The sequence below is a fragment of the Lissotriton helveticus genome, chromosome 1_1 (assembly GCF_964261635.1).
Source record: "Lissotriton helveticus chromosome 1_1, aLisHel1.1, whole genome shotgun sequence".
NCBI lineage: Eukaryota > Metazoa > Chordata > Amphibia > Caudata > Salamandridae > Lissotriton > Lissotriton helveticus.
The window spans coordinates 1,350,029,913-1,350,057,411 of NC_136057.1; the positions used below are offsets into that span (position 1 = coordinate 1,350,029,913).

Sequence of the window (27,499 nt, forward strand, 5' to 3'; positions counted from 1 at the left end):
GAAGTACGTTTTATGTAGAATTTTTAATTGTACCAAACAAAAGCGAAGTGCAACAGCCGCTTCTCTTGGGGACATCAGTGGCATTTGCCAATCCTCGTTCTGCTTTGTCACCCAAGTCGGCTTGCATTCTATTCCGGAGAGCTTGAAAGGGATCAGGTAGGATTTTGCACAGCTTGCGGTATGTTAGTGATATGGCCTTATCCGGGATTGGTTCAGAGAGCAACCGGTCCGAATACAGCTGTTGACTGCTCACCCTCGAAACCCTAAGAGTTCAGTGCAGAAATGGTGTACCTGGCTCAGTTTGCAGAGGCATATTATGAGAGACTCTAGGACACCAGAGACAAACTAGTCCTTCCACACTGGTTGTGGGCCAATCTCTCGTGGTGGCCCTGTAGCCCTCCATACAGGGTGTAACACACCATGTGTGAGGTTCCACATTCACAATATATTTAACGTCTGGTGAAATCTGTGAGGGTCTCACATTCCAGTATATCCAAGTTTTTACAAATTTTCCTGGGTTACATCAAACTGCTAACACCACATGTGAGTGTTTCACATACACAATGGTCACAACTTTTGTGGGATTATTTTCATTTTAGTTTTCAGTTTGAACTACAACTATTCATCAAGGCTTTTAACAATATACTTATACAAGCAATATTTCCATACTATTACATATAGGCTTGTCACGCATATTTGTTTAATGTACATTCGTTTTGTATTTCCCATGGGTATAGTCACTATCATTGCTTGAATTACTCCGCCTTTCTTGATTTGCATGTTGGGGTACTAGTCTTCCCTTACCTGATGACTGGCTACTGATGGCAGGCTCGCCCAAGCAGTTGTTCCCCTCCTCCTGATTACAGCAAACCTCTTAACATGTTTGAGGTTCAATATCAACGTACATAAGTCACATCTGACTCCTTCACAGCTGCTTCCTTTCATCTGAGCTGTCCTGGGCAATGTGCAGTTTCATGCCTTCCCTCAGAGAAGAGAATCCAGGCCTCTGTCCTGGATCTCAATGAGGACGACTTTGTGGCTGCTGGAACTTATGGGCATCTGCATCCTGCTGATCTAATAGAGAATTCAAGCCATAGATTTCGGTAGGTGGCGTCGATTAGCTCCACTTTGTCGACGCTAGAAGTGACAAGTGCAGTGCCAGTATAGTTCCCACCACGGGACGTTCACATCAGCGCTAATCCAGAGAGAGCTACCTCAGTCCTTTTTTGTATTACTTTTTTTGACTTTTGGTTAAATTCGTTTTGAGGTACGCTCAAAACGTGCGTTAGGGATGTCCCCTAAAGAATTGTGGGGTTTGAATCCTGTGGATCCTGCCAAAGGCAGATGTCTGTCACTGGTTTTCTTGTGGTACCTGGAGCCAGGCCACGGCCTACCCAGACCCGCTCTCAGAGTTGTTCCCGTCAGTCATTGTTGCACTCTAAATCATTGTTTGGTAAGTCCCGCAAGAAAAATAAATCTAAGAAGTCGATTTGCTCTTTGACTTCGGTGTATCGGTCCAAGTCACCGGATAAGGCATGGGACCTACACCTCAAATCTAGGCCCTGCTCCCACACGTCAGCCTCGAAGCCTGAGTCTTGGTCCACTCCGTATCTCCCAGAGTTTCTCAGAGTGACCCCCACCCAGCTAAAGGAATTTTATGAGGCCATGCACCTCATTTGGGCCGAACGACCCCTCTGGAGTGCCTTCAGGCTTCACAGGATCGGGTGGTACCCTAATTGGGTTACCACTGGTGGGTTTGCCTTCTGCGCCAGTCAGCCCTTGGATCTGTTCCTGGATCCGCTCCGGTTTCAGGTAAACAACCTTACCTGGAGTCTGTTGCAGTGGTGCCGGTCCCTGCAGCATGCCCTTATTGTTCTACCTAACTCCAATGCAGAGCAGGATCTGCGTCATCTGATGTCGACTCCCAGACACAGACCATCTGGGTGGCAGACAGCACCTCCCTTTACTGACCGGCCCAGTGGGGGATACTATTGAGGTGGATCTGAGGATCCCTATGGTTAACCTGATCCCCTAGAAGAGCTTTTGGCCAAGGATAACTGATAAAAGGAACTAACAGATGCCAGTGTTCTGGACACCTCTCCTGACTCTGGCCTAGTCTGTGTGGCTACGGAGGAAGGGGCTTTCTGTGCCATGGTGAGGAATGCGGCTGAGGTCCTTGACCTTACGCTGCCCATTTGTGAAAGTCAAGTTCAATGCCTTGCCAGGTGCTTCAACCCGGGTTAGTCCCCATAGAACATTTTCTCCCCTTTTATAAAGTCCTTGCTGATTTTCCTGTTTGGGGCCTGGGCGAGCTCTAAATATGCGCTCCTGTGCACAGGACCGTTGCTTACCATCATCAGCCGACTACTGAGGACCCGGCTTTCCTCACCCTGCACCACACCATGGTAGTCCAGGCCTCCACCTCCCATGTTAACGCTGGTGTATTTCTGACCGCCCCACTGGATAGGGAGTCCAAGAGGCTGGACATCTCCGGCAAGAGGATTTTCTCTTCCACTAGCCTTGCTCTGCGGTCTTGGGCCAATATTCCCACATGGTTTGGGACTCGGTTGCACAAGTGCTGCCCATCCTCTCGGAGGAGGCCCAACACATCTTGTCCCAGGCTATTGACCATGGCAGGGACACAGCAACGTTTACAACACACTGTGGACTGGACACGACAGACTTGCTAAGTAGAGTAGTTGCTTTGTTGGTTGCACTTTGTTATCATGCCCTGGTGATGTCAACTGGCTTGTCGGGGGATGTCCATGCATCCCTTATGGACATCACCTTTGATGGCAGTCGCCTGTTTGGCAATAAGGCAGATTCAGCATTCTGGCACTTTATTGACTTTTGTCCCTTCCCTCGCTATGGTAGGGGCTACCAGCCAGCTCTGTTTCTTCTCAGCCACTGCGGCCAGCAGACTCCCCGGTCCTTTCATGGCCGCAGTAGCGGTATCCACAAGCCTCTTAGGACACAAGGCCAGAGATCTGCCAAATCCAACACCCTCAAGATGTTGCTACCTATAAATCCCTTTAATATGCCTCTCTCCATCATAGTGAGCCATTCGGCGGTAAGATCCAGCACCATCTGCCTCAATGGCAGTCTATCGCCTCAGACAACGGGATGCTCCAAATTGTTCAGCTGAGTTATATCCTTCCATTCACAGAAACCCCACCACTCATGTCACCCATTATCTTTAGATCAGCTGACAAAGAACCACCTCTCACTGTTGTGTCAGGAAGTACAGGCTCTTCTGGCTAAAGGAGCTATCGCGAGGATGTCGACATCAGAAGTAGGTTGTGGTTCCAACTCCTGCTACTTTCTGGTGCTGAAGGACTGAGGCCTCAGCCCTATATTAGATCTAGGCCCTCTCAACTATTTCCTGAAAAAGAAGAAATTCAAAATGCTTATGTTAGCTCAGTGCCTGTCTGCCCTGGAGACTGGATGGTAGTGCTGGACGTGTAGGATGCATATTGCTTTTTACCTGTCATGCCTGCCCACAGGCATACCCGCGGTTTACTGTGGGCCAAAAGCACTTTTAGTTTGTTGTGCTTCCTTTTGTCCTTATCAGCCTCCTTTGGGTGTTCATGAAGGCAGTGCTGGTGGTAGCAGCTCATCTGCGAAGGTCAGGAGTTCAAGTCTTCCCCCTACCTTGACAACAGGCTGTTGAAAGCAGGTTTGTCCCAGGCTGAGTTTCTCTCAGATGCTCCCTTTTATGACAGCCATTCTGGGCACAGTGCAGTTCAGAGCCTACCCTCCGGAGCGGCAAGTCCAGGATACAATCCAATATCTTCTGATGCTCCAGTGGTGATGCACAAAGCAACAATGTATCCTGCAGACCCTTGGCCTTTCTTGAGCCACTGGGTATACAAGCAAACTACTACAGTAACTGCCATAAGTGGGGAGGTGTGTCTGCTTAATTCATACAGCTGGACAACATTCTGTGTCCCAAAGTCAGATTCTGCACCCATAACACATCTCTTAGGCTTCATCTGACTTGATACAATAAATCATTGGTTGTGCTAAGGCAGTAGGCTGCATACCTGCCATTCACCATATATACCTTGCAAGTCTCCCTCATCTTCCCCAGAAGGAACATAAAAAGTATATGGAGAGTAGGTCCACTCTTTCTTAAAAGTCGTTGGCTCTCTGCTGCAGAGGCTTAGGGGAAAGGAGCAGGACTAGGTGGCCATAGGGATGAAACTCCCTAGTAGGCTAGGGACAGAGAGCAGCTTTCAGGGTGGAGAAGTCCTGAGGTATTGGCGCGGGCACAAATTCCTCAGTATCTGCTGCAACAGAGTCTGCAGGGAGAGGAGCTCATCTGGCTATAAAGACACTTGTGGTTAAGGGATCTGCGTAGCCGTGGCAACCTTGAGTGCTCAATATAGGATTTGCTGCTCCTGGTCACTGTGCCAGGTGCCATAGTATTGGACCATTTGAGTACTTTCCGACGAAAACCTCTGCATAGTTTGTGGCTTTTAGGCCAAAATATCTGGAAAAATTGTGCTGTAAAACTAATCAATTTGCTAAACTAAAAACCTAGGTTATTGGGGATATGAACTCTTCTAAACTGGAGAGGGTTAAGCTCCACCATCCATGTACACTACAGAACCAAGACCTACTTTTACTAAGGGTTGCACAGGCGCTTGTGTAGCATTGAACAATTTAGCGCTGCACCCTCAGGCTTTTATGCTTTGCACAATGCAAGTGCCTGGGTGAAACTTTCCTAAATATAGAAAGTAAAAACTATATTATTGGGTTTCCCAACTAGTGATTATAAATGACTGGGTATTTGCCTCCCAGCAAGAGTAATTTTTAAGGGCAGATAGACTTGCCTTTGGAGTTAGGCTGTCAACCCCAGTTTGGAGGTCAGGGGCTATTGGGCCACAATCACCCTGTTTGCGGTAGTTTGCCACTGGCGTTCTTGGGTCCCCCTATGGCGGTACAAACTCAGGCAAGGACACCCTTTTCGCACTTGACTATCAGGGTAGCGAGTCCAAGCAGTCAAGGGCATCTCAGGGAGGTAGTGTGGAGGGCCAGAACTCAGCAGTCAACCAATAGACACAATAACATTGTCCAGCCCAGTGCTTATCTTTTTATTTTAAAAAAGTACTTTAATCTCACAACAAATAAAATATCATACAGTTCAACGGAGGTCTTGGGTACAAAATGACACTTGTCGACGATCCCCATTGAGGTGCTACACCCCATTTGGTGCCCTCCTCCCACTGTAGGAGTTTGCTAATGTTTGCAGTTCCTATTATGTGGCATGCATTGATTAGGTACAGGCACAGTTGACTCTGAATTACCCCACTGGCTAGATGCATAAATCAGTTAAATGTTTTTTTCTGATTCAGGTTCACCCGGGCAAAAGCTTCATGTTCATGCAGTTCACAGCAAAGCTCCACTTTTACCTGCTTGGTAGTGATGCAGCCCTAGTGGTGCTGGCAAGTGCAATCTGTTAATCCACTCCCACAGCAGGGGCTTCATTGATACAGCAATGACCTCTCAGGATACAAGCTGCTGACCATTTTCAGTGTGGCCGGCCTGCACTTGTCTTTGTCAATTGTAGCCTCCCAGGCAGAGGGGGCACAGGTGACACACAAAATGTGATGGGAGGAAGGCTTGCAATTTTTCTAACCACGGGCAATCGCACTGGGTAGCATCTCAAACCCTCATTCTTTTTCTCACCATGCCCCCTTAGTTTGGACACAGCCATATGCAAATCAGGCTTGACCCTGCGCCTCATGGCAACAGTCCAACCCTGGTCACACAGCAGTCCTTTGAATACTCTAAAGCACTCCCTTACATGGTGATGAGGAACTTGGAACTGGAACAAAGTGTGGTAATTTAGGACCTGTTTTTAGATTCATTTTCTAGACGGGGTGTGTTTCAAATGTCTAATGCTCTGGAACCAGTGTGGGGTGGTTCTCTTTCCAATGACATCTTCACACTGTTTCTCAGTCAGTCTTTGTAGAAGGTTACGGCTCTCACAGCACGTTACAATGATGTTGACTCCAAGCAGGAGTTTCCATAACAAGGCACAATGCAGCGTGAGAACTCTGTAACAGGCTGCCATCAGCCATTCTTAGTTCATAATCAGGAACAGACAAAAGGAAAAGCCCTAAGTGGAAATTTCCCTACCTTTGACAATATACACTACAGCCCCATCCCTCGTACCTACAATCCACCAAATACCTGTGCTAGTAAAGAACTAATCAACAGCCCTTTGCTAACTTGGGGCCTGATTCAGAGTTTGGTGGGCGGGTTACTCTGTCACAAACGTGATGGATATCCTGTCCGCCGGATTACAAGTACACTATATCAAATGACACTTGCAATATGGCGGATGGGAAATCCGTCACATCTGTGACGGACTAACCTGTCACAGTCCCAGTCGTGGCCGTCACTAACAAAAAGTGGTGGTGAGGGTGGAGGAGGTGCAGAGGAAAGGAGCGTGGGGGGGCTAGTTTTAATAATAATTTAAAAGAAGGAAGACTTGCCTGAAGCTGCCAGCTGCCTCACGCCTCAGTGTTCTTCTTCTTGGGCGCATCACAGACTTCCTGTGCAATCCTGCACTGCTCTCATGCTATGAGAGCAGCACGGGGATTGGCCTGAGCAGGCTGCCTTGACGCTCCACTCAGGACAGGGAGTCTGTGCTGTTTCAATACAGCCAGGTTGGTGAAACCTTAGTGTGCATGCGTGCTTGGCTGGCCTAACATCCAGCCAAACACACATGCACACTTAGAAGTGCACAAACCAGTCGTCCTTCACATGACCCCCGCCTCGCCCCGCCCCTCCCTAGGTACGCTGGATCATCCAGCAGATGAAAAATAAAACAATGATAGAATATAGTTTTATTTTTCACCTGCTGGCCGTGCGCCGGTGGGGTGATGCCCCCCTCCAATGCAGAGGAGCTGCCCCTGCAAAGTCCTCAGTGAATTTCTAAAGGGTAACCGTCTGCATCGCTAGCTACAGGATTTCAGCCTATACATGTCCACTGTCTAGCGAGGCTGCAACCACCCTCCATTTTATGGCGTGCTAAACCAGGGCCTATCCAAAATGAATTCAACTGGTCTTACAACCCCATGTGTTACACACAACTGCACATATATGCATTTAACATGCACACCGAATGTGAGTGCAAGGGTTAGGGCTCCACACAAAGAGGAACTTTACACAAAAGGTGTCAGTAGACCTCACTCTCCTTTGATTCAGGAAAAAGGTCCGGGGATACTAATGATTCACAAGACGTTGGGACTCTGCCATCACTGTTTTACAGGACTCACATGACATGAACAGTAGTACCATATCAGTGACGAGGCTATGCTTGGCATGACCCTCCAAGTCTTAGAATAGCATATGAGCTTAGCTTTACAATGAGCAGTTCTAAATCTCTGTGGGCACTCCAGATTAGCCTGATTTCAGGGCCATACAAAAATCAGGAAAGCAGTTTCACGTGTAGGCGGGCACACAGGGCATCGGTACATACCAGTTTATTGAGGACGGGGCATTCCTGTCCCAAAGGTGGCAGGGTGCTAATAACACTGACAGCACAAGCATTTTCATGAAAACAACTGCTAAAAACCTGCATGGGATATTGACTCTTAAAACCCCACTTGGGGGTTTTAATACTGTTGCCAGACATTTGAGGCCCAAAAATGGGACATGATTGGGGCATCAAATGTAGGAGACCTATTGTGTCTTGATGCTATCAAATCGTTCTTGACCTCTCAAAGAAGAATTCACTCTAGCTGATTCTCTAACACCTACAGCTAAAACATGCTTTACTGAAATACACAACGCTCCTGACTTGAGTACAAGATGAATCTCAGTCAGAGTATAGGAGTTTTGTACCCCCACTGATGAAATAAGCGATATCCGTGGTGCAGAAGACCACGATGAACAGCTCTTGGGGGACATTAGATACTTTAAAATCTAGATGGGAAACAGATATAGATCATCTAGATGAGGGAGACTGGTGTATGGTGTCTATGTACCCAAGAAAACTGGCCATCAGGCTGGTTCACCTCAAAATACTACACTGCATCTCAGCTGGTTACATTTGGGGTCCTTATCAGCGACCTATGTTTGAGAAACTGTGACTCACTGGGATCCTGTCTTCATACACTGTCACGCTGTCTCATGAGTCTGACTTTTTGGAAGGGACCTGTATGTCAGTCAGTCAGTCAGTCAAGAAATCTTTATTCGATTTAGTTAAAAATCATACAAAGAGTATGTACAGGAAAATCAAATGTACAGGAAAATCATGTTGACCTGATGCTGAGACTAGCGCTGTTGGCGATCTGCGATGAAGACTGTTAATAAAACTGCACAATCGTCTGCAATGTAGCTTTGATAGTCAGGATGATTCTGCAAATGGCTGTTCCCTGCCTAATGGCACAGATCAGCTAAACAAAAAAGCAATGGAATAGAATATGCCCAATGTAATTTACCCCCCCCCCCTTTTGTACCGCAAAGTAATTTACAGCATTTCAGACTAAGTATTTCCATCAAGCTTTTCTTTTTCTGTCTGCATTCATCCACAACATTCCGTGTAGCTGGTGTTGGCAAGGAACTAGCAACCATATATTTGTCTTTCAAGCCATTGTTGGCCCGCAAGCTCAGTGCTTTCTTCTCAGCACAAATAAATGCCTACAGCGAGAATCGGTAAAGAATTTCAATGGAATATTTTATTTACATATGTTTGCTGACACAGATATATTCAATAGAGCAATTAAACAGTACTTTTCTGCAAATATGTAGGTATTTTTTCATTCGATTAAATTGAAATTACAGAAACTCAATGGGACTTTCGGTGACCAGTGAACCTGGATCTGAGCCAGATTTTCAGTATGTCCACATGTATGTATACGAGTTATAAAGCGCAAACTTAGGGGGGAGGTTTACTAAGATTTTATGCCGTGTTTGCGTCACAAAAGTGACGTAAATCATTGCAAAATCCTTTTTTCTGATTTACTTTCCAGCGCTAGACTTGTTTAGCACTGGAAATAATGTGAAAGTAACGCGAAGCAGAGCATAGCGCTGCTTTGCATCACTTAGTGCCAAGTGGGCGTACCTTGGGTGATTGTATGGGCGTTCCAATGCAACCACCCAAGGTTTTGACACTAAGCCCAATTTTCTAACCAGAGTAAATGGGGTTTAGCATCAGAAAACTGCGCCCTTTTAAAGTAGGCGCAAGGAAGGAGAAATGCTTTAATTTCTCCTTCCTTTTCCGACTTTGTACATGTGAACCACTGTAAGGCACACATACAAAGAGGGAAAAGGGTTGAAGTCAGTCTATGCATGCATTTTCTACTGGAAGGGTACCCTTCCAGTACAAAACCTATGCTAGCTCATGGAGACACCCTTGCGCTATGGTGCAAAGGTGTCTCTGTGGCACAGGGCAGCTGATTTCAGTGCAGGCTCTAGGAAGAGGGAGCCATATTTCAATACATTTGGCACTCTTCTGATCTCTCCTGCTCATGCAGCATTTACGGCTGATGCACTGCATGAGAACTTAGTAAATCTGGCCCTTAGTTACAAAGCAGAGTGCAAGAATAGCGTATTACAAAGGAGATGAAAATAGGGGTACGGGTCATGTTGTAGCCGGGTAGCTGATAGCCACAATAAAACGGTTAAATAAGGAGCAAACTATCAGAATCTATGCATTTGTGAATACTACACATTGCTGTGCATCCTGGGTTGGAACCCGATGAGGCTCCAGTACAGTTACAATTCTAGTTCAGAAGGGACATTCCACAAAACGCCCTTTGGATTTTGATAGCCTGGGGTGGAGTAGAGACAGTCTCCCACAAAGAAGAGACGTTCCACGAAAAAGGCGCTGCAGAGACCCCACCATGTATCAAGGACTTTCTTCCAGTGTTCCAGGACTGTGAGTTCTCTTTGCAGGATGGTCAGATACTGCTACTGTCTCATTGCAGAGAGGAGGGAAAATATTCTTACCTCCTTACAATGTTGTAAATTGTGCATGTAATTTGTATTTAAAATGATTCCATAAGATTACCAAACCTTTCCTTTCACAGCTTCTGGATATTTTGTTTTATTGGAAGAACATACAGGAATACAAAATCTTAAAGCTTTTTATGCAGCATAAATGGTTTCTGGTTTTTCCAACATAAATTACATGGTACAGATCTGCAAATGCCATTACAGAACACAGTTATTTCACAAACGTATAACTAAGGGCAACACTGACACACCTGCATAATTGAAGGAAGAGAGAAGAAATAGAGTCAATTATAAGATTAAATCAACCTCGGTTCAGAGCAAGACATTTGAGATGATGACCTAGGACATACCAGTGAAAAGTGCAGCTGATACATCTACAGAAGTCTTAATAAACTTATGGGTAGAACACTATGGAGACTTCCCCAAACAGAAACGAGCCTCTAGGATTTATCTTCCATGTCATGGTTTCTTTAGAACCGTATTTGAACGATCACTGTACCACAGAAACCGGTGGTGTATTAGCCCTGGTGTTCCTAAGGTTCTTTCAAGTACTCTGATAACTTAGATCAAGGATTGAGAACAGTAGTGCAAAGATCAAAGTACCAGAGCAGGTGCTGATGAGTTAGCCGCAGAGCTCTTGGGGGTTTCGTAAAGCTCTGGGCTCTACTGTAATACATTGAGAACTGTAGTACAGACATCTTTGTACCAACGCAGGAGGGTGGAGTGTTAGGCCCTAAGATCTCAGTGTCTTCATGGTCTGTGTTCTATGATAACTTAGGCAAAGCATTGAGAACATTAATACAGAAATCATAGATCTGGTCTGGGGAGGGTTGTGTTGGCATGGGAATCCGAAAGTTATTTCCAGCTTTACACTCCGTAATACTGTAGTCCTGGCAGTGGATGACCCTGGAGGACTTTTGATCTGGATGCTAGGTTACCCACGACAAGGCAATGAAATCAGCCATACATATACCACTGGACGAGAGCACAGTGTGTGGAGCGTTAAGGCTTCCAGAACTGGTACTTCTTTCCAACTCTACAATTTAGGATACCCAAAACAATCAAATGAGTAAGATAGAGAGCATTGCTACAGAGCACAGTGTGGAGGGACTATCCTTCCAACCCCAGAATCAGAGACACCCAAAATAAGGCCATGAGTCTGTAGCAGAAAGATCACTCCTGAACCTGAACATAGGATTAGATAGAAGGACCGCAGAATCCTTTCCCAGCTCAACATTCTCTATAACCTAATGAGCACGGAAGACAGTCATAGATAGCTCTGTATCCAGGTACAAGAAACAGGAGTGTGGAGGTGGTCTTCAACCTCGCAGCTTTAAGAAACCCAAAACAGGGCATTTGAGTTCAACAGCACATAAATCACTACTATAGTGCACAGGAGGGCCACAGAACCTGCTTTCAGCTCTATAATACGAGACACTGGATAGAAAACGGACTACTATAGCTCAGGTCACGACTACAGAGCAGGCATGGCAACCAGGGTTGAATTTGGCACAAGGGCTCAGAATGCCCATCCCAGCTTTACATTCTGTGATTACCTTTATGAGGCAATAGATGCAATAACATGCAGTAAACTCCTACGCCACAGCAGAAAGTTGAACAACTGTATCCAACGGAGAATGTTTAGCTCAAAATTCTCATATCTCCTAACAACCATGGAGATTCGGTGAACCTACATCAATATGCCTGCAGGACTGTAACTGAATTATAGGATTCCCAAGATAATGAACGCAGCAACACACAGACCACTGGGCCTGTGGACGAAGACAAGACAGCGGGTTCCAAAGTAGAGAGTTCACCTGAACAGATCCTTGGATAACTGGAACCCAGTGTCCCTTCCCAGCTCAACGTCCTGGATACCTTAAAGAGCAACGATTGCAATCACACATATATCTGTGTCCTAGAATGACAACCTGGGAGGACCTCCTCTCTTGATCGCAGGTAATTTAAAACAAGGTAGAGGGGAGCGAATCTGGCCGAACGGCTAGAGCGGTCAACCTCGAACCTATGGAAGCTCGTTCGAATCTTGACAGGGACGCTCAACATCCTGTGATTCTGACCAAATCACTCAATCTCCCCGTGCCTCACAAAAAATGAATGTGTCAGTCTGTAGAAAAGGTAATGAGTGCAGTAGTAGGTGGTTCGCTTCTAAAGAGCAAGGGTTTACAGGTTAAACTGAAGGACTCTGGAGCGTCCTTCAAGCACTAGAATTTGAAACCCATTCTAGGCATTATTTATGATCAGTAGGAGAGAAATTCACGGGCGTCCGGGCTGAGGTAGCAAATGATAATGTTGGAGCTATCCTTCAAGCTTACTTTCTAGGATATCCTAAGTAAGGCAGAAAGTGCAGAAGAATCAAGACCACTCCAGCAGTGACTTCGTGCTTTACAGTGTATATGATAACTTAAACAAAGCAATAGGAGTGCTAGTAAAGACAGCACAGTGGCGGAGCAGGAGGTAGTTACGGGACATATGTACTACAGATATTCCTTTCAATCTTACATTCTTGGACACTCTACAAAAGGCAATGAGTGCAGTGGTACAGGGATCACTGAACGTTGAGCAGGAAGGCGTGTCCCAAATACACGTGAACACAACCATACGATAGTCCCGTGTAATCCATGATGCCCTCATGTATTTGAAGGAGTTTAGCAAAAAGCATAGATCACTGCGTTCAAGCTCGAGAACAATTGGAGGCTTGAATTGTGTGTTTTGCTTAGTGCAATATCACCGACTGAACCAGCACTCAGCGCTTTTACAGACTTTGAGCTACAGGTATGGCTATTTTAACACATCTATATCATACCATCATGTCTTGCAGCAGGAGGAAAAGTGCATGCTCATTACTTAAATACATTCAAATGGACGTGATTTTTAGGAATTAACAGATCCGGCAGCAAGTTCCTCCAGACTGGTTGTGCAACTGGGAATCTTCATAGGGCAGATTTACAACCCCTTTGCGCCACTTTTTCATAATTTTTTTCATGTTAAAAGTGTCACAAAAGTGGCGCAAGGGGCTTGTAAATCTGCCCCCATGTGTTTTAGGCAGGGTTCTGGGCCACATTATCTACCGCCTGGCCAGGAATAAAGAATTAGATTGAGTCGGCCTGGTTTTCTTGTGAAGGTATGAAATGAGCATCCAAGTTGCCCCATTCCTCATTCAGTGTCAAGCTAGATAAAGAGGTGTGTGCAGCTGTTCAAAGATAGCTTCCGGGGCAAAGGCTGAGGGTAGGATACATGCCTCGCAACAGCCGTTTTTGACCCTACAATCAAGAAATTCCTACAAAAACATAGTAAAGACTGGACATGATGCCTGTGCACATCCACCTGCTTTGCAAAAAGTCTAGCACAAGTGTACACTACAGAACGGAGAATCTCCAGAGATCCTCCACTGTAAAATAACCAGACGGTAGCATCTGAGGTGGAAAGATGTTAACATATACAAAGCGATCCGATGATTTCTATGGGGATAAACACAAAGGATATCAACATTACTTCTGTTTGTGGGGCAGAAGTTCCTGCGTCTGGATAAAAGCGGCATAAGTGACCTGTGTACATGTGCAACATAGTATGAAGCCATTTCGGAAACATGAAACAGTGACCCAGGCCTGTAGCATTTCACAGCTAAATTCTTAAGCATGCAAGTATCTGACTTTGTGCCAGAGATGATGGTAGAGAAAGGTGGGCTGATGAGATGCAGCTTTCTCTTCAATAAGCCCCCTGTTACCATTGTCCTTCATGCTTTAAGTGATTCCTGATCTTTCCAACTGGCATACCGTGAGAAGCACAAAGTGTGCCATCTTTGGGCAGAGCTGAGGGAACTTTAACCTTTAACACAGACTGGTGTTTGGGTTGCTTTGTTGCTCATGCACCAAAGTAAGTCCTTCAAACACTAGACCTTTATATGTAGGTTGAGCAGATTCAAAGTAGGCAGATGACGTGTAAGCTATCCTCCTTTGTTGAGAGGATGTCGCCTACCGGCTAGAGCGGTCGACCTCAAAGCTGGGACTTCGAGTCTCTGCAATGACGCTCAGCATCCTGTGATTCGGGGCAAATCACATAATCTCTCCGTGCCTAACAAAAATGAATGGGTTCATCTGTAACGAAACTGGTGCTCATGGAAAGCGCTCTGATACCCCACATCTTCTGGTCGAGTTTGAGCTTTATAAATCACGACCCCAACCCCCACAAAGAAGGAAACTTTGGAGTTGCGAAGTGTATCGATATGCTACAGTTGCATCACAATCGGACTACTGGGCAAAGGCTCCATATGCAACGCCTTCAGAGAGCTGTTGGAGATGTCTTTGAGGGTGGGCATCTATCTTCAGAATGTGGCCTTTGGTTTGCTGTCCAAGGGCAGGATCCTGCATTCCCAGAGCACCAACTGCAGGTTTACAAAGGGACAAAGGAACAGAAAGTGGACATCACCTATGTAGTCAGAAAGAGAGAGGCACTGATTATCAAAAGAATTACAGATGACTGGAGACAACTGATATGAGCACCATCTGAGAATCACAAGGACCACACACTGCTGCCACTTCCTTCACCCCGTACAGAGCGCCCAATACGAGGATGGAGATAGCCAGCAGATATGTTTCCATAGCCACAGATTGCAGTGAAATAAACCCAACACTTGGTCCCTTTACTCAGGGCAAATAGTGGCAGCATGAGAACACGCCCATGCCAACGTAATCTGGCCTTCAGAGCTGCAGTCCTTCTCCTCAGTGACAGAACCTTCTTCTGTGCCTCTTGTGAAGCTAAATTGTTGAAGGACCCAGCAGGTCCTGAGCTCCAACTTCGGAAGAGGCGAGGAATCATCAGAACCTGCGACGGTGAACCTGTCGTCCATGTGGAGTATTGGTACTGTGATGCTTCTAATGGTGCATGAGATCACAGAGCAAGTTCCTGCAACTCTTCTTCAGCGAGCCCAAGTGTAATCCCTTTGTCTTTGGAAAATGAGATCCCTTTCATAGGCAAGCAGTTACCTGTGTGGTAACAGGGGTTGCACACTTGACATTCAGAGGTTCTGAGCCATGCAGAAGGGTCCTGAGATGCATGGAGGAAGATGACATTATCCTGCAGCGGAGATGATGATGATGTAGAAGGCCTTGGTCTCAAGATTTGCTGGCCATCTCTGGGAAAAAGAGCTCTCGGCATCGCCGCACAGTGTCCTGGGGGCAGCTCACTGTGTGCCCCACCGTCCGAGGGTCAGCGTAAATCTCATAGTCATTACCACCCTGTGGAGAACAGAGAAATATGTATTTTTCACTCAAGTCTCAGGGAGGCATAGAACGGCATGGTCACAAGCGTATCAGGAAAACACAGGAAACAGAGCCAGCTAATCCCAATTTAGTAAAAGCACATGTCAAATACAAGTAACTCGCAGCCCCTTACAGCTTTACAGGCACTCCCTCCCTCTTAGAGGCAATCACATTCCAATCTCGGTGGGCAATCTTGTGCAGCACCCACTTACTTTTATAGGGATCCACAACACATCACAAGCACTCCTATCTTTTCTGAGGCAGTCATGCTGTTTACAAGGACTCACTGTCTCTTGGAAGCACTCAGTGCACACTATAGGTAGTTGTTTCCAAAGGCCGTCTAAAGTACCCACCCCTCAGACCTCCATGGAAGCTACCTGTAACTGGTTTTGAGGCTTAAGCGTAGTGAATAAGAAATGTGGTGTACTGGAGTGCCATTGTATGTGCATAGGAGTTCTCCCCATCCACCCATTGTACAAGCTCTTTTTTGTCCATATCCTGCTGCTAATGGTCAATCTCCTCACAGAGTGTGAGCACCCCCCCTACCAAGTGATAGGGCCACAAATATGACAATGCAAAGTAACTACACCAAAGCCTCCCAGTTGGAGTAAAATGTAGCACCTAGAAGGCCGGTACATAAATTGTGTATTTGGCATAACCTGCAGCGGGAACATCTTCCCATCAACATGTCTTGGATAAGGATTACGCATCATTTTCACATCTGGGCCACATACCCTGTTGGCTACTGCAGGAATAAATATTTGCATATCTGTAGCCAAAACCTGCACACCTCACAATGACCAACCAGAAATAAAACATATACTACATTTGCAATTAATTAAAACCCATTTCACACTAAGCATTATTTTTTCAATGCAAAGGTATGTTGTGCGAACAAGGCTTTTGAGGCCTCATAGCAATGTCGAATGATAAGTGGATACCCAGGGCTAAAATGTAAGAAGTAATCACAATATCTACCAGGAACAGACAAGTTATGCTTTATGGACCAAAGACCATGGCTGTTGTGAAAGTAGGGAAGCCTATCCAAATGAACCTACGGTAAGTAAAGCAGCTCTCGTTTTAAGCAGATTAACAGGATACCCACTGGCTACACGATTACCAGTTAGATGTATTGTACATCAACTCATCCCATGTGGATAGCCTGAAAATCTGGTATGGATTCCGCCCAACGTTAAACAAGCCTGCGTAAGGGAAAAAAACTATCTTCATCAGATAGGCTTGTGCCCAGTCGTTGTGAGCAGGGCAGTAGGTGCCAATAGCAACGATTTCTGTCACCTCTGCATCGACTGCTTGTTGGATGGGGGCTTTGAAATCACAATTCCCTAGGGAGGACCCATTACCTGCAAGCCAGGGTCTATGGTCAGCGCTGCTATATTCAAGTGCAGCTTATTCCCTTTGTGGGGACGTGCAAGACTTGTGATTTGTATTCATGGTGTCCCGGGGAATAGAGTGAGATTGTGTCTCCCAATAGGGAGTGTCCACTATAGAGGAAATCTAAAGCATTCCATCAAGGTTCTTGGAAAGAAAACCTGAGCTTTGTTGAAGAGGATACATTCAGTTAAAATTTTACTAGATTAGTCTATAGCATTAGCTGCCTAAGGTCTGCGACGTCAAATTGTTGTAAAAAAGTATTACAATTATCTCAAGTTAACAGTATCCATTTTAAACAACCCCAGAAGTATGACATGCATAATTTGAACCTGTGACCATGGGTTTAGGAACAATGGGGAACAAGGTGATTTATCCCATCCGGAGAGGAGTTGGCCTAACGGCTAGGGCGGTCAACCTCGAATCTGGGGAACTGGGTTTGAGTCTCGGCAATGAGGCTGAACATCCTGTGATTCTGGACAAATCGCTTAATCTCCCCGTGCCTAACGAAAATGAATGTGTCCTCATGTAATGCAACTGGTGCTATGTAAAGCGCTCCGATACCCGATTCGGGTCAAGTTTGCGCTATATAAAACTCTATAAAATAAAAAAATTAAAATCCAGGTTTCAGAATATGAGGAAGCATTGGACAATAACTTCTCTCCCCCCACTCCCCCCTTCAGTTTTGAAGTGTACCTGGTGAATAAGGCGTGGCAGGCAGAGCATGTCTCTCAGCAGTCACACTGCTCCTCCCCTATTTCTTCTTGAAGCAAACTATGGGAACTCTATAGTCTCTTTGGTTTGTTAACTATTTAATTGCACTTGTTGAGATGTTGAGCTGCTCCTAAAATGGTTCTGTTTGTAAAGGCAGGCATGCTACCAGTTAAGGGACGGCAGCAGATGTTACTTTATGTTAATGTTATGATGGCTCAACTGGACTTGGGGAAAGAACCAATTTGGGAGAAGCTCACCACTTCAATGACCTCCAATTCAATAATTAGCAGAAAACGAAGATTTCTCCGAGCCCCCAACAGTTTGCTCCTTAGGTTACAGCTCTTCGAGGAGACCCCTGTGAAGTGCAGTATGATTTCAGACAGCCATGTTCCATTACTGTGTTTGATCATCAGTGTCTGTGGAAACATTCCAAACAAAAAAGCCCACCTTTGAACCTTATGACAACGCCTTTAAATACAGTGTCAGTTTGAATTAAGGTGTGCTAAGTTAATTTACCCCTTCGGTGCGGCGGATGGCCCCCGGCCGTCCCACGTGACGATAGGTGTGTGCGGAGGACGGCCGTGGGCATCCGAACTCCGCCCACTGATTACACGGTCAATGGGTTAAAGAACTCTGTATGCTAACAGTTACTTAATAACAATAATTAAATAACTGAAGTCAAAGCACTGTCCTTTGGTGTTAAGCAAAAGAGAGAAGGATGTAACCCTAGAGTCTCTGAACAGCACAAGACGCAATCCAGTACTCCCATCCCAGCTTCCACACTTGACCAAATTGTTTGAGCCACGTCTATTGCTTTACTTCACTGCGTATCTTTTTCCTTAACCATCCAGTTTAAGAGCATGTTAAAGTATTTAAGTACATGATCTACGCTCAACAAAGCCCTCACATATTTGGTTAATTCGAATATTCTTACTTCACATTTAATAACAATATAGAATATATATATATATATATATATATATATATATATATAGAGAGAGAGAGATATTTAACAGACATGTTATGCGCAACTCATGGCAACATTATCAGAGTGTAGGAGTACTCTTGAATGTTTCTTGTTTAAAAAATATATATATCACTTCCAATGAATGCCACTCGATTCAGAGATATAATACTCGGTACTTATTGGAGACACTGAGAAATGCTGAAATATATATTTTCTTCACTATAAAGTCATTATACTATTTTTTTAATGACCTGCATTGTGCCTTTTATATCTTCTGATGGCCCGGCTCATGCTTTTTTCCTTAGAGCCAACCTAGTCCCCAGGCTTGTCCTGGACCCCACCCTGAGAAATGTATTGTCTCTCCCACGCCCCTGTCTGCTGATCTTACACACGGCTATCTGCTGCCACCATTTTGTTTGCAACGCTGTAACAGCAACAGCACGCGAAGCAGCGAGTAGTAGTGGAGGGGCAGAAGTCATTCACCGGTCACAGCATGAGGACACAGTATTTTAGAGTACTCACCGGTGATGTCTCGTTCCCAAAGAAGTGGATGGTGTCATAACTCTCGTCATCCAGGATACCCAGGCAATAGCGCTTGTCCCAGCCTTCGGGGAAGATGTCAAAGCTGATCATCCCTCCTGCAAAGTACAGAGGCCACTTGATTAACAGTATCACACACTGGAACACCCTCCCTCCTGCCCCAAGACAAGATTCAAGGGCATCTTCCTGAAGACATGTCTATTCCCCCCTGAATATGACCCGGTGGTATTCATTGGAGAGGCAGGCACTAATGCACTGAGGAGGGCAGCTGGCATCAGTGATGGCACACATTAGAAGGTGATTCACTGGATGGATCGTTTGGCAACAACTGCACAGCGGAAGATAGAGTTGGAACCCCAAGAATGCTAGAATTATGGGAGCCGCCAAGTCAAATATGTTGTGAGTAAAAACCCTCAAGGTTACAAGACACTAAAACAAATGTAAGGACTTGGTAAACACTCTCACACTTAGACATTAACTTCCTACTCTATCCTTGTATGTTCCTGTGTGTGAAAGTATACATTAATTTCAATTTCATCAGGAGCTTAAAGCCCATGATTGGAGAAAGAAAGGAGTTCTAAACACTGCAGGCTAGTCGAATGGTATAAATGCCCCTGCCCGTACACTATGCAGGGGGACTACTCTTATATAGATAGGGTGAGGAATTTACTACGTAGATTCATCTTGGTGAGGTTCAGACTTAATCTAATCCCCCTGATGATGGGTTTCCCACTGAAGAGGTATTTGCTTACTGATTTAACAGCAAGCCCTTGTAATGGTAGTTTTGAGCAGTCTGGTCTTCATTTAATCTTCTATTGTTGCTTTTATAAAGAACAATGGTCAAGGCACATCCTGCTTCTTTTGTGTCGATATAATTTTAGCTAATGTCGCCCAGCACTTTATTTCTTTAAAAAACGTATATCGGAATTCTACATGTGTTTTTCATGCATGCCTTAGAAACTCCGTAATTTGGACAAAAGCGTCTTTAGCATGCATTTGTTCTGCACGCAAGTCGTTTTTAATGATTTGCCCTCGCGGGCGCTGGATATTGGAATAGTTTAATTTACAACTCCAGTCTGCGCAACTATAGGGAAGGTGTTGGACTTTAATTCCAACACCACTCCACCATTGCGCCTGCGCCTCCACCCCCGACCCCCCCCCCCCCCCCAAAAAGCAAGTCGGTTCTGTTGCCGGCGCTGTGAAAGCACAGCGTGATTCCGGCTTCATCCTAATGGACTTTTCCCTCATTCCTCTTTGGTCCTGTATGAAATGGAGGAGAGCTTGCGAATGCTGAGTCCACTTAAGATGTGAATGTATTAATATTAGTCGCCACTCAGCACTTTATAACACCTATCTTTCCAGGTTTCTAGCCCTGAAATATTACAAGATTTATTTCGAATTTGAAGGAACTAGTAATTGGTTTTAATGTATTTTAAACTGATTGTAATATTGTTTTATTGATGTAATTGATTTTTAGATTGTTTTTAATGTCTTTTCTTTTACTCTGTGCACTTTATATGCAGTAGAAATACTGCGACATAAAGATAATTGACTGACTGACTGGTTGTCGTTCAGCTGCAGGTGGCTGTATCAGCAGACACCCAATGCCTTGTAGAGAGGTCTCAGTTTTAATGTTTCTTGAGAAAACAATCCTCAAGCTGCTAGGGTGTCTTACAAGCTTTAAAGGGATGAGGTACACAGTGACAGGAAGGTTGGAAGTGTGCTACTGAGAGGACCCCTCTTTAAAAGGGACTCTTGGCCATAGCTAAAGGAAGTTGATCCTTAGAAGTAGTGGTGTGTAGCAATGGCTCCATGGGGCCTGTTGCAAGCAAGCTAAATTGCCGTTACACCGCCCATTTTCTCAACAACAAAATACTGCCATACGGATGTATTGGGCCATTAACTTTCCTGGGCCCCACTGCACTATTGATAGTGCGCCCCGGCTTAGAAGCTGCAGTGGGACTTGCAGCAGGTTAACTGGGTGGTCACTTTAAATACCACTCCATGGCTCAAGCTACGAAGATCATGATAAAGTCTGCCAGGCTGACTGGAGCCTACTCCCAGCCATGCTTGGAGGGGCTGGTGAAGGTGCATAAGACAGAGTTTCATGGATCACTGCCCCTTCTAGACCACAGCACAACAAAGGGTGCATCTTCCAGATTCCTTGCCTACTGGTTTATGAGTCTGTGCCTCTGCCTGTCCCTTGGTTTTTACCTCCTTCACTCTGCTTGGTTCTGGAAGTGGCCTGGGGGTGCTGGCTATGTATACGTTATCTGTTTGAGGGGTGGAGGTGGTAGGTGAAGGCACATTAGCAATGGGGCACCAGTGGCATAGCACGCAGAGGCCAGCCATCCTCACTGCTGAGAGTTCTTCTGTGAGGAATGAGGAAAAGGCAATACCCCCTCGGCCTGAGCCTGGTTGCTGTTTTAAATCCGCTTTCTATTTGTCCCGATTCACTTCTTGTCTGCGAGTTACCGACCAGAGGTGTTCTTAATCGCCAGGCTGCTTTCTCCTTGTTTTTATGGAGTATAGTGCATCTCTCATGAACACGCTGTATATCTGTTCTGTCAGAAGCCATGCGTGCACCGTGTAAGTGATCAGCTTGCAGGCCAGACTGGCAAGAGACCGGTGGGTCCTTTGGGGAGCGGTCACTGTAGTGGGTGAGGAATGTGGATAGAGAGAGGGGAGGCAGAATATGTACTTTCCTGACCTTGCACAAACAATCAATGGTTCTTTCAAATCCTTCCTTACACTGAGTGGCACACTTCTAACTTTAGGTTTGACTGGCAATGCATCTTTTATAAATTTTATATCGTGTATAACTCCCTTTACACACCCAATCTTATCCTCAAACACTTTTTTAAACCGGTTTAGAATTTCATCCAATTCAGTTGATGTTTCTTCATCACACACTTCAATAGATGCAACAGGCATATCTCCTAATCCAATGGGTGTGTCACATCCAGGTTTGAGCATGATGCCCATCCTCCCTAGATCATGCCAACCCACAATGTCACGCCCTTTTTTGCCACATAAACTTTTGTTTGCATTCTCCTACCTAATAGACAGAGTATCCTGAAAATAGCCAATCATTACAAACAATAAACTTAAAGGGGGGATACAACAATTTCCCCAGCCACCTCCTGTCCGTATACATTTCTGCCGCTCCCAGGGCCAATGACAATCGGCCAGACCCTGAAGGAAGCCCCGCCCCACGTACACGTCATTAGTAATCGCAAGCGTGCTCCGGCCCATGGCCACAGGGCGGATACTCGAGCGCGTGGGGGGAATGAGAGGTGCGCGTGTCCCCGACTCACCACGAGTGAACCTCAGACCCTTCCCAGCAAACTCGCTCTGCAGGGCAGCGACGAACTTCTCCCGGATTCTCTCCCTCTGCATAAAGACAATTGAAGAGGTTAGAACGGAGTCAGGGAGCAGAGGGGATATAAGTAGGGGACAGGGGGTAGAGACAAACAACAGTCGAGGCGGGACAGATGAGAGGAAACGGGTGCAGCAGTATGGGGGAAGAGAACAAGAACAATTATATTGAGTACATGACACAATAATAACGCTTGTTTATACAGTTGCAACGCGCACAAAATATGAAACGGGTTGTTTCCAAGATCAAGATTATTGCTTAATAACTCTGTTTTGCGGAGAGCAAATATGGAAGCCTTTCTAGTACCGAAGGTATTGTCTATAAATAATACTTGGTCACCACGATGGCTGTTCCTGGGACCTCTGCTAATGCCATACGATGTCTCTCCGCAAGGTGTCACTGCTGCACCAATGTTTGTTCCGTCCAGTCTCAGTCAATAGTTCCGCCTCAGTCAATAGTATGTTAAGAGACTGGCCTCTAGTCATTGCGTTACAAGTTTCTGCTCCTTACTCAGCCGGTATTGTTAGCCGGTATTGTTAAATTAATGACCGGCAAAATTCATATCTGAAGTTTCAGATTTTAAAAATAAAAATTCAGACAGAGCCTATCATTTAGAAAATTGAATGAATGCTTTCTTGAAACTTTGTGTTGGAATTTCATAAGTTAAAGCTCCAAAATTCTCAATTGATCCTGACCAATTATGTTTTCCGTTCAGCGCACAGTATATAATTACAATAGAGCAGCACGAATCAAGAAAAACAATGAACACTGTCATTTAAAAAAATTAAGATTAGGAAATGTAAAAATGGAATTCAAAATTGCTCATTCAGTATTAGGTTTCACAGCTGGTTCCAGATGTAGATCTATCCGTGAAGAGTATCCCCTGCGGTACCATAGTACACGAAGGGGAATATCTACAATATCTATTTCATGTCTTGCCAGGCACCTTAGGTGAGAAAATGAGGCAATCTGTTTAAGGGCACTTTAAGGTAATAATCTCTCACAATTCGATGCACTTCCACTTTGAAATTTGTAGATATATATATATATATATATATATATATATATATATATATATATATATATACACATATACACACACACACACACACACACACACACATACACCGTGACCAGGGACTGGAAAGTCCGAAACGCGTAGGGTGAGAGAGAACCTACTGAAAATAAAGCACTAAAACCATCTTGAAAGTGGTGTGCGGCGTCTTCTTCATTGAGGATTTTGCTTTTTGGTAAATACAGCGAGGTTGTCCCATTCCTCGCCGCCAGCTATTGAGCTCCCCCCGCCTGGGACATTTGTTTGTGCGATATATATATATATATATTTATTTATTTTTTGGTCCCCCTGCCAACCTCCCTCGTAGATGCCAGCTGCCACTGGGTCACAGGATTGAATCCTGGAAGGTTGACTCAGCTTTCCATTCTTCTAAGGTTGATAAACCATTAACTGAACCAAGAACCCTCTCTGGGTGAAAGTGCACTTTACAAACAAATGATTTAGTTATATAACATCTTTTAACTGTTTTGCACTTAAGCTGGCCGTCAGTCATTTGCTAATGTTAGATTACACAAATGATATTGCGGATATAACACATTGGAATTAATAGTATTAATTATTTAAAGAGGAATTTAAGTAAAACTAAGCGAATTGTATTTCGGGACGCCTAAAATATTTGTCAAACCCATGTTAAACTACTTTCTTAATGTTTGGGCTACCAAGGAGTTTAGTTGGGATAAATTGCAAAATTGAATTGCACTTTGTAAGACATGGAATTGTGTAGTTCATTTCAAACATCTATTGACTTATATCATTAGATTTTGCTTATGAAGATCACCAAAACAACCTATGAAGTTTGTTTTTTCACAGGGAGCCACAGTTGGTTTGTCTTTCCTTTCTACTAAAAACACTTAACGCCTCCATCGATATCTATGGGATAGTATGCAGTCCAAAGTTCTACAAAAATGGCCGCTATCCTTCCACGGGGGCTTTCGGACCATTCGCCGGTGGCCATCACTATATTGGCAGGCAGGGCACATGGGCCTTTTAGAGTGCCTTTTTGCCTGGATCCTCCAGAAGGAGGACTACAGGGAACGAATGGAAGATGCCACCGATCAATATTTGGCATTCAATGTCGGCTCGGTAAAGGGGCTGATCCTCTTTGGGAGGCCATAAAGCTATTCGCATCTCCTATTGGATGAGGCCTGCCAGGCGTGGTTGGCGACCCGTAGCAGGATCTACCAGTGGGGAGATATATCTAGTGTCAGGGGTCACATGCCCCCAGGCTCTCCCTGGTATTGTGGGGCCAGACGAGACACCCATTTCAGACTCCTCAGCTATTGCCAAGAGCTCTGCAACGTATTACGTAGATCTCTATGCCCCAAAGAAATGCTTATCAACAGAGGTGATGGGCCGCTTCTGAGATGACCTTCCGCCTAAGGCCCTTTCGGACGAAGTGAGTGTGGAGTTAGATCGACCACTTAGGGAGGATGAATTGAGATCCACCCTAGGGGACCTGCACCCCGGAAAGGCCTCGGGACCGAAAGGGTTTCTGAACAAATTTTTTAAACGGTATTTCCTGCAGTTGGGTCTCCACTACCGCAAAGTGGTGGAAGAGGCCCGGGAACGGGGTCGCTTGCCTAGCGATTGGACACATGCGGAAGTGGTGGTGTTCGACAAGCCTGGTAGACCTCCCGATCAACATGCATCGTACCGCCCTATCTCCCTCCTAAAAGTTGAGGCCACGATTTTGGCCAAGGCGTCGGCCAACCGTCTCCGGCCGCATATTACCTCCTTAGTCCATCCCGATCAGGCCGGGTTTATGCCCCTATGGGAAACCCATCACAATATTCACCAGGCTCACATTGCCGTTGCGACCATCCAGGGATTGGGGGAGTGGGCAGCGCTATTGCTGGCGGATATGGACAGAGCATTTGATTCTCTAAGCTGGGTGTACCTATTCGCACTTCTTCGTAGATTGAACATATGGCCGGGTTTCCTGTCATATCTAACCCTACTATATACAGATCTTACAGCGTCTGTGCGCATGGCGGGCTCTGTCTCCTCCACGTTCTCTATTGGACGCGACACCAGACAGGGGTGTCCGCTGTCTCCCTATTTGTTCGCGTTAGCGATGGAGCCCCTTGCTGCCTGGGTGTGGATCGATGCTCAAGTGACTGGTCTCGAATGGGCACACAGACTGTCGGTTCATGTTGCTCTATACGCCCATGATGTGACGTTCTTCCTCACCAATCTTGACGGGACCGTGGCAGCTACACATCATGCAGATATTTGGGGAGACCTCCGGCCTGTACATGAACCCTCGGAAGTCTACCCTCTGGGTCTTAGGCGGTAAGGGAGATCTTGGTTCCTGGGCATCTTCGGTGCAGGTGGTGCATGGGGGGATGAAATACTTGGGAGTGTTCCTATCGTACTCACCTACCACATCCTGGGAAAGAAATTTGGCGCCTGTATGGGACCGTGTATGGGAGGATATTAGAACCTGGTCCCACATGCCCCTATCTATATATGGCCGGTCGGCCAAATTTTCAAGATGGTTTCGCTCCTGCGCTTGCTGTACCGATTGCAAAATCATCCGTATCTGATTTCTCCCAGGTGGTTCTGTCCAGTTAATGCGGCCCTGAGTCAGTTTCTCTGGGATGGTGGAGTGGCAAGGGTGGCCCTGCGGACCTGCTTTCAGTCCACATACTGTGGGGGGGTTGGCTACCTCTGATATTTTGTCATACTAAATGGCCTTGCATTTGCTAGTCCTTAACGAATGGTGGTATGGGGATAGGACTGATCCAGCGTACGCTGTTAAACAGAGGAGCATGGGGGACACACCGTACACACAATTCTCTACTCTGCACAGTTGAGACGCTCCCTGCCGTCTGCCTCAAGGATTGTTTTCCAGATCTAAAGACAGGCACTACGGAGGATGGGTTGCTGGAACAGGTTGACCCAGGAGACCCTTTTTGGCACAATGGGCGCCTGCCACAATTGGCGGCTCTGCCTGGATTTCGCGATTGGGACAATATCGGGATCTCTACCGTGGGTGATGTTATGCGGGGGTCTGTTTTGAAATTCTTTCATGACATACAAAAAGACTTCCATATGCCAAAAACCCAATTCTTTGAATATTTACAGTTCCGGCATGCCATTTCTCCTAGCTTGGAGGGGTTGGAGACGCTGGCAGAGTTCAGTCCGGTGGAGGCACAGGTGTTTATGGGAGATCTCCAGGATCACAAGATCTCCAAAATCTACCAGTCCCTGGTTACACATAGCTCCCCTTCACTGCAGCATCTTAGGGAGACATGGGAGGGCGATTTGGGCCCGATGGAGGAGAAAGACTGGACATAGGCCTTGGCCTCCCCGCGAGGGGCGGGTATTGCAATGAGCCTAGGGCTTATCCAGTTCAAGTACCTTCACCGGGTATATTTTACCAGGGTTAGGTTGTGGAGGGTGGGTTTGGTGGCTTCCCCTGTGTGTCTTCGATGCGAGCATGAGGAGGGTACCCTTCTATATACTGTCTGGCACTGCTCAGCACTGGCACGATTCTTGAGGGGGATGATGGCTTGCCTCTCTGAAGTATTGGGGTGGGACCTTCCCTGTTCACCGAAGCTTGTTCTCCTGCACGTTATGGATGGAACTGGGGGCAATATTTACAAGCTCCCTCTCATGCTTCTCGGATTTACCCTAGCTAAAAGGGATATTGACAGGGCCTGGAAGGCAGCGGTGCCCTCGGTCTCTGTCTGTAAAAACGGGCCAGGAGACTCCTATCTTTGTGGCCAGGGGTACCCATGAAAGCACTTTAAAATTTTGAAGCACTGGACTACCGTGGCCTGGAGCTAGAGCCTGCTCCGCTGGCCCGGTACCCCAATCCGGTTTAATCTCCTTTTCCTAGTGTGCAGCAGAAAAGTTGCTTCCTGGGTGATGACCCATCATAACTGTATAAATAAAACTATTGCTCTGCTTTGTTGCTCTGGAATTGACGACAGTGCGATGGGGTGGGGTACAGTTATTTGATGTTTCATTTGTATTGCTTTTCATTTTCTCATGCATACACATGGAAAAATAGTCAAAGTCAAAATGGTGTATGTTGATGCTGCAGAAGTTTCGTTTCTGGGGCACAGAGCTCTGCTATATATGTGATATTTGACAAATAAAATTTGTTATAAAAAAAAGTTCTAATCAAGCATTTACAATGCAACGGTTTCGCCTTTGGAAAAGTTTGAGCTATTGGC

General features: G+C 45.7%; 1 protein-coding gene across 1 annotated transcript in view; it reads right to left on the reverse strand.

The window, feature by feature from the left end:
• Positions 1-10,038: 10,038 nt before the first annotated feature.
• PMM1 (phosphomannomutase 1) overlaps positions 10,039-27,499 on the reverse strand; it is a 69,716-nt gene continuing 52,255 nt past the window's right edge. Inside the window, exons 6-8 of the mRNA XM_078683192.1 lie at positions 22,179-22,254; positions 18,844-18,959; positions 10,039-15,227 (exon numbers count right to left, since the gene is read on the reverse strand). Of these exons, the coding sequence (XP_078539318.1) occupies positions 15,105-15,227; positions 18,844-18,959; positions 22,179-22,254 (315 nt within the window). The 3' untranslated portion in view covers positions 10,039-15,104. The remainder of the gene's footprint in view (positions 15,228-18,843; positions 18,960-22,178; positions 22,255-27,499) is intronic.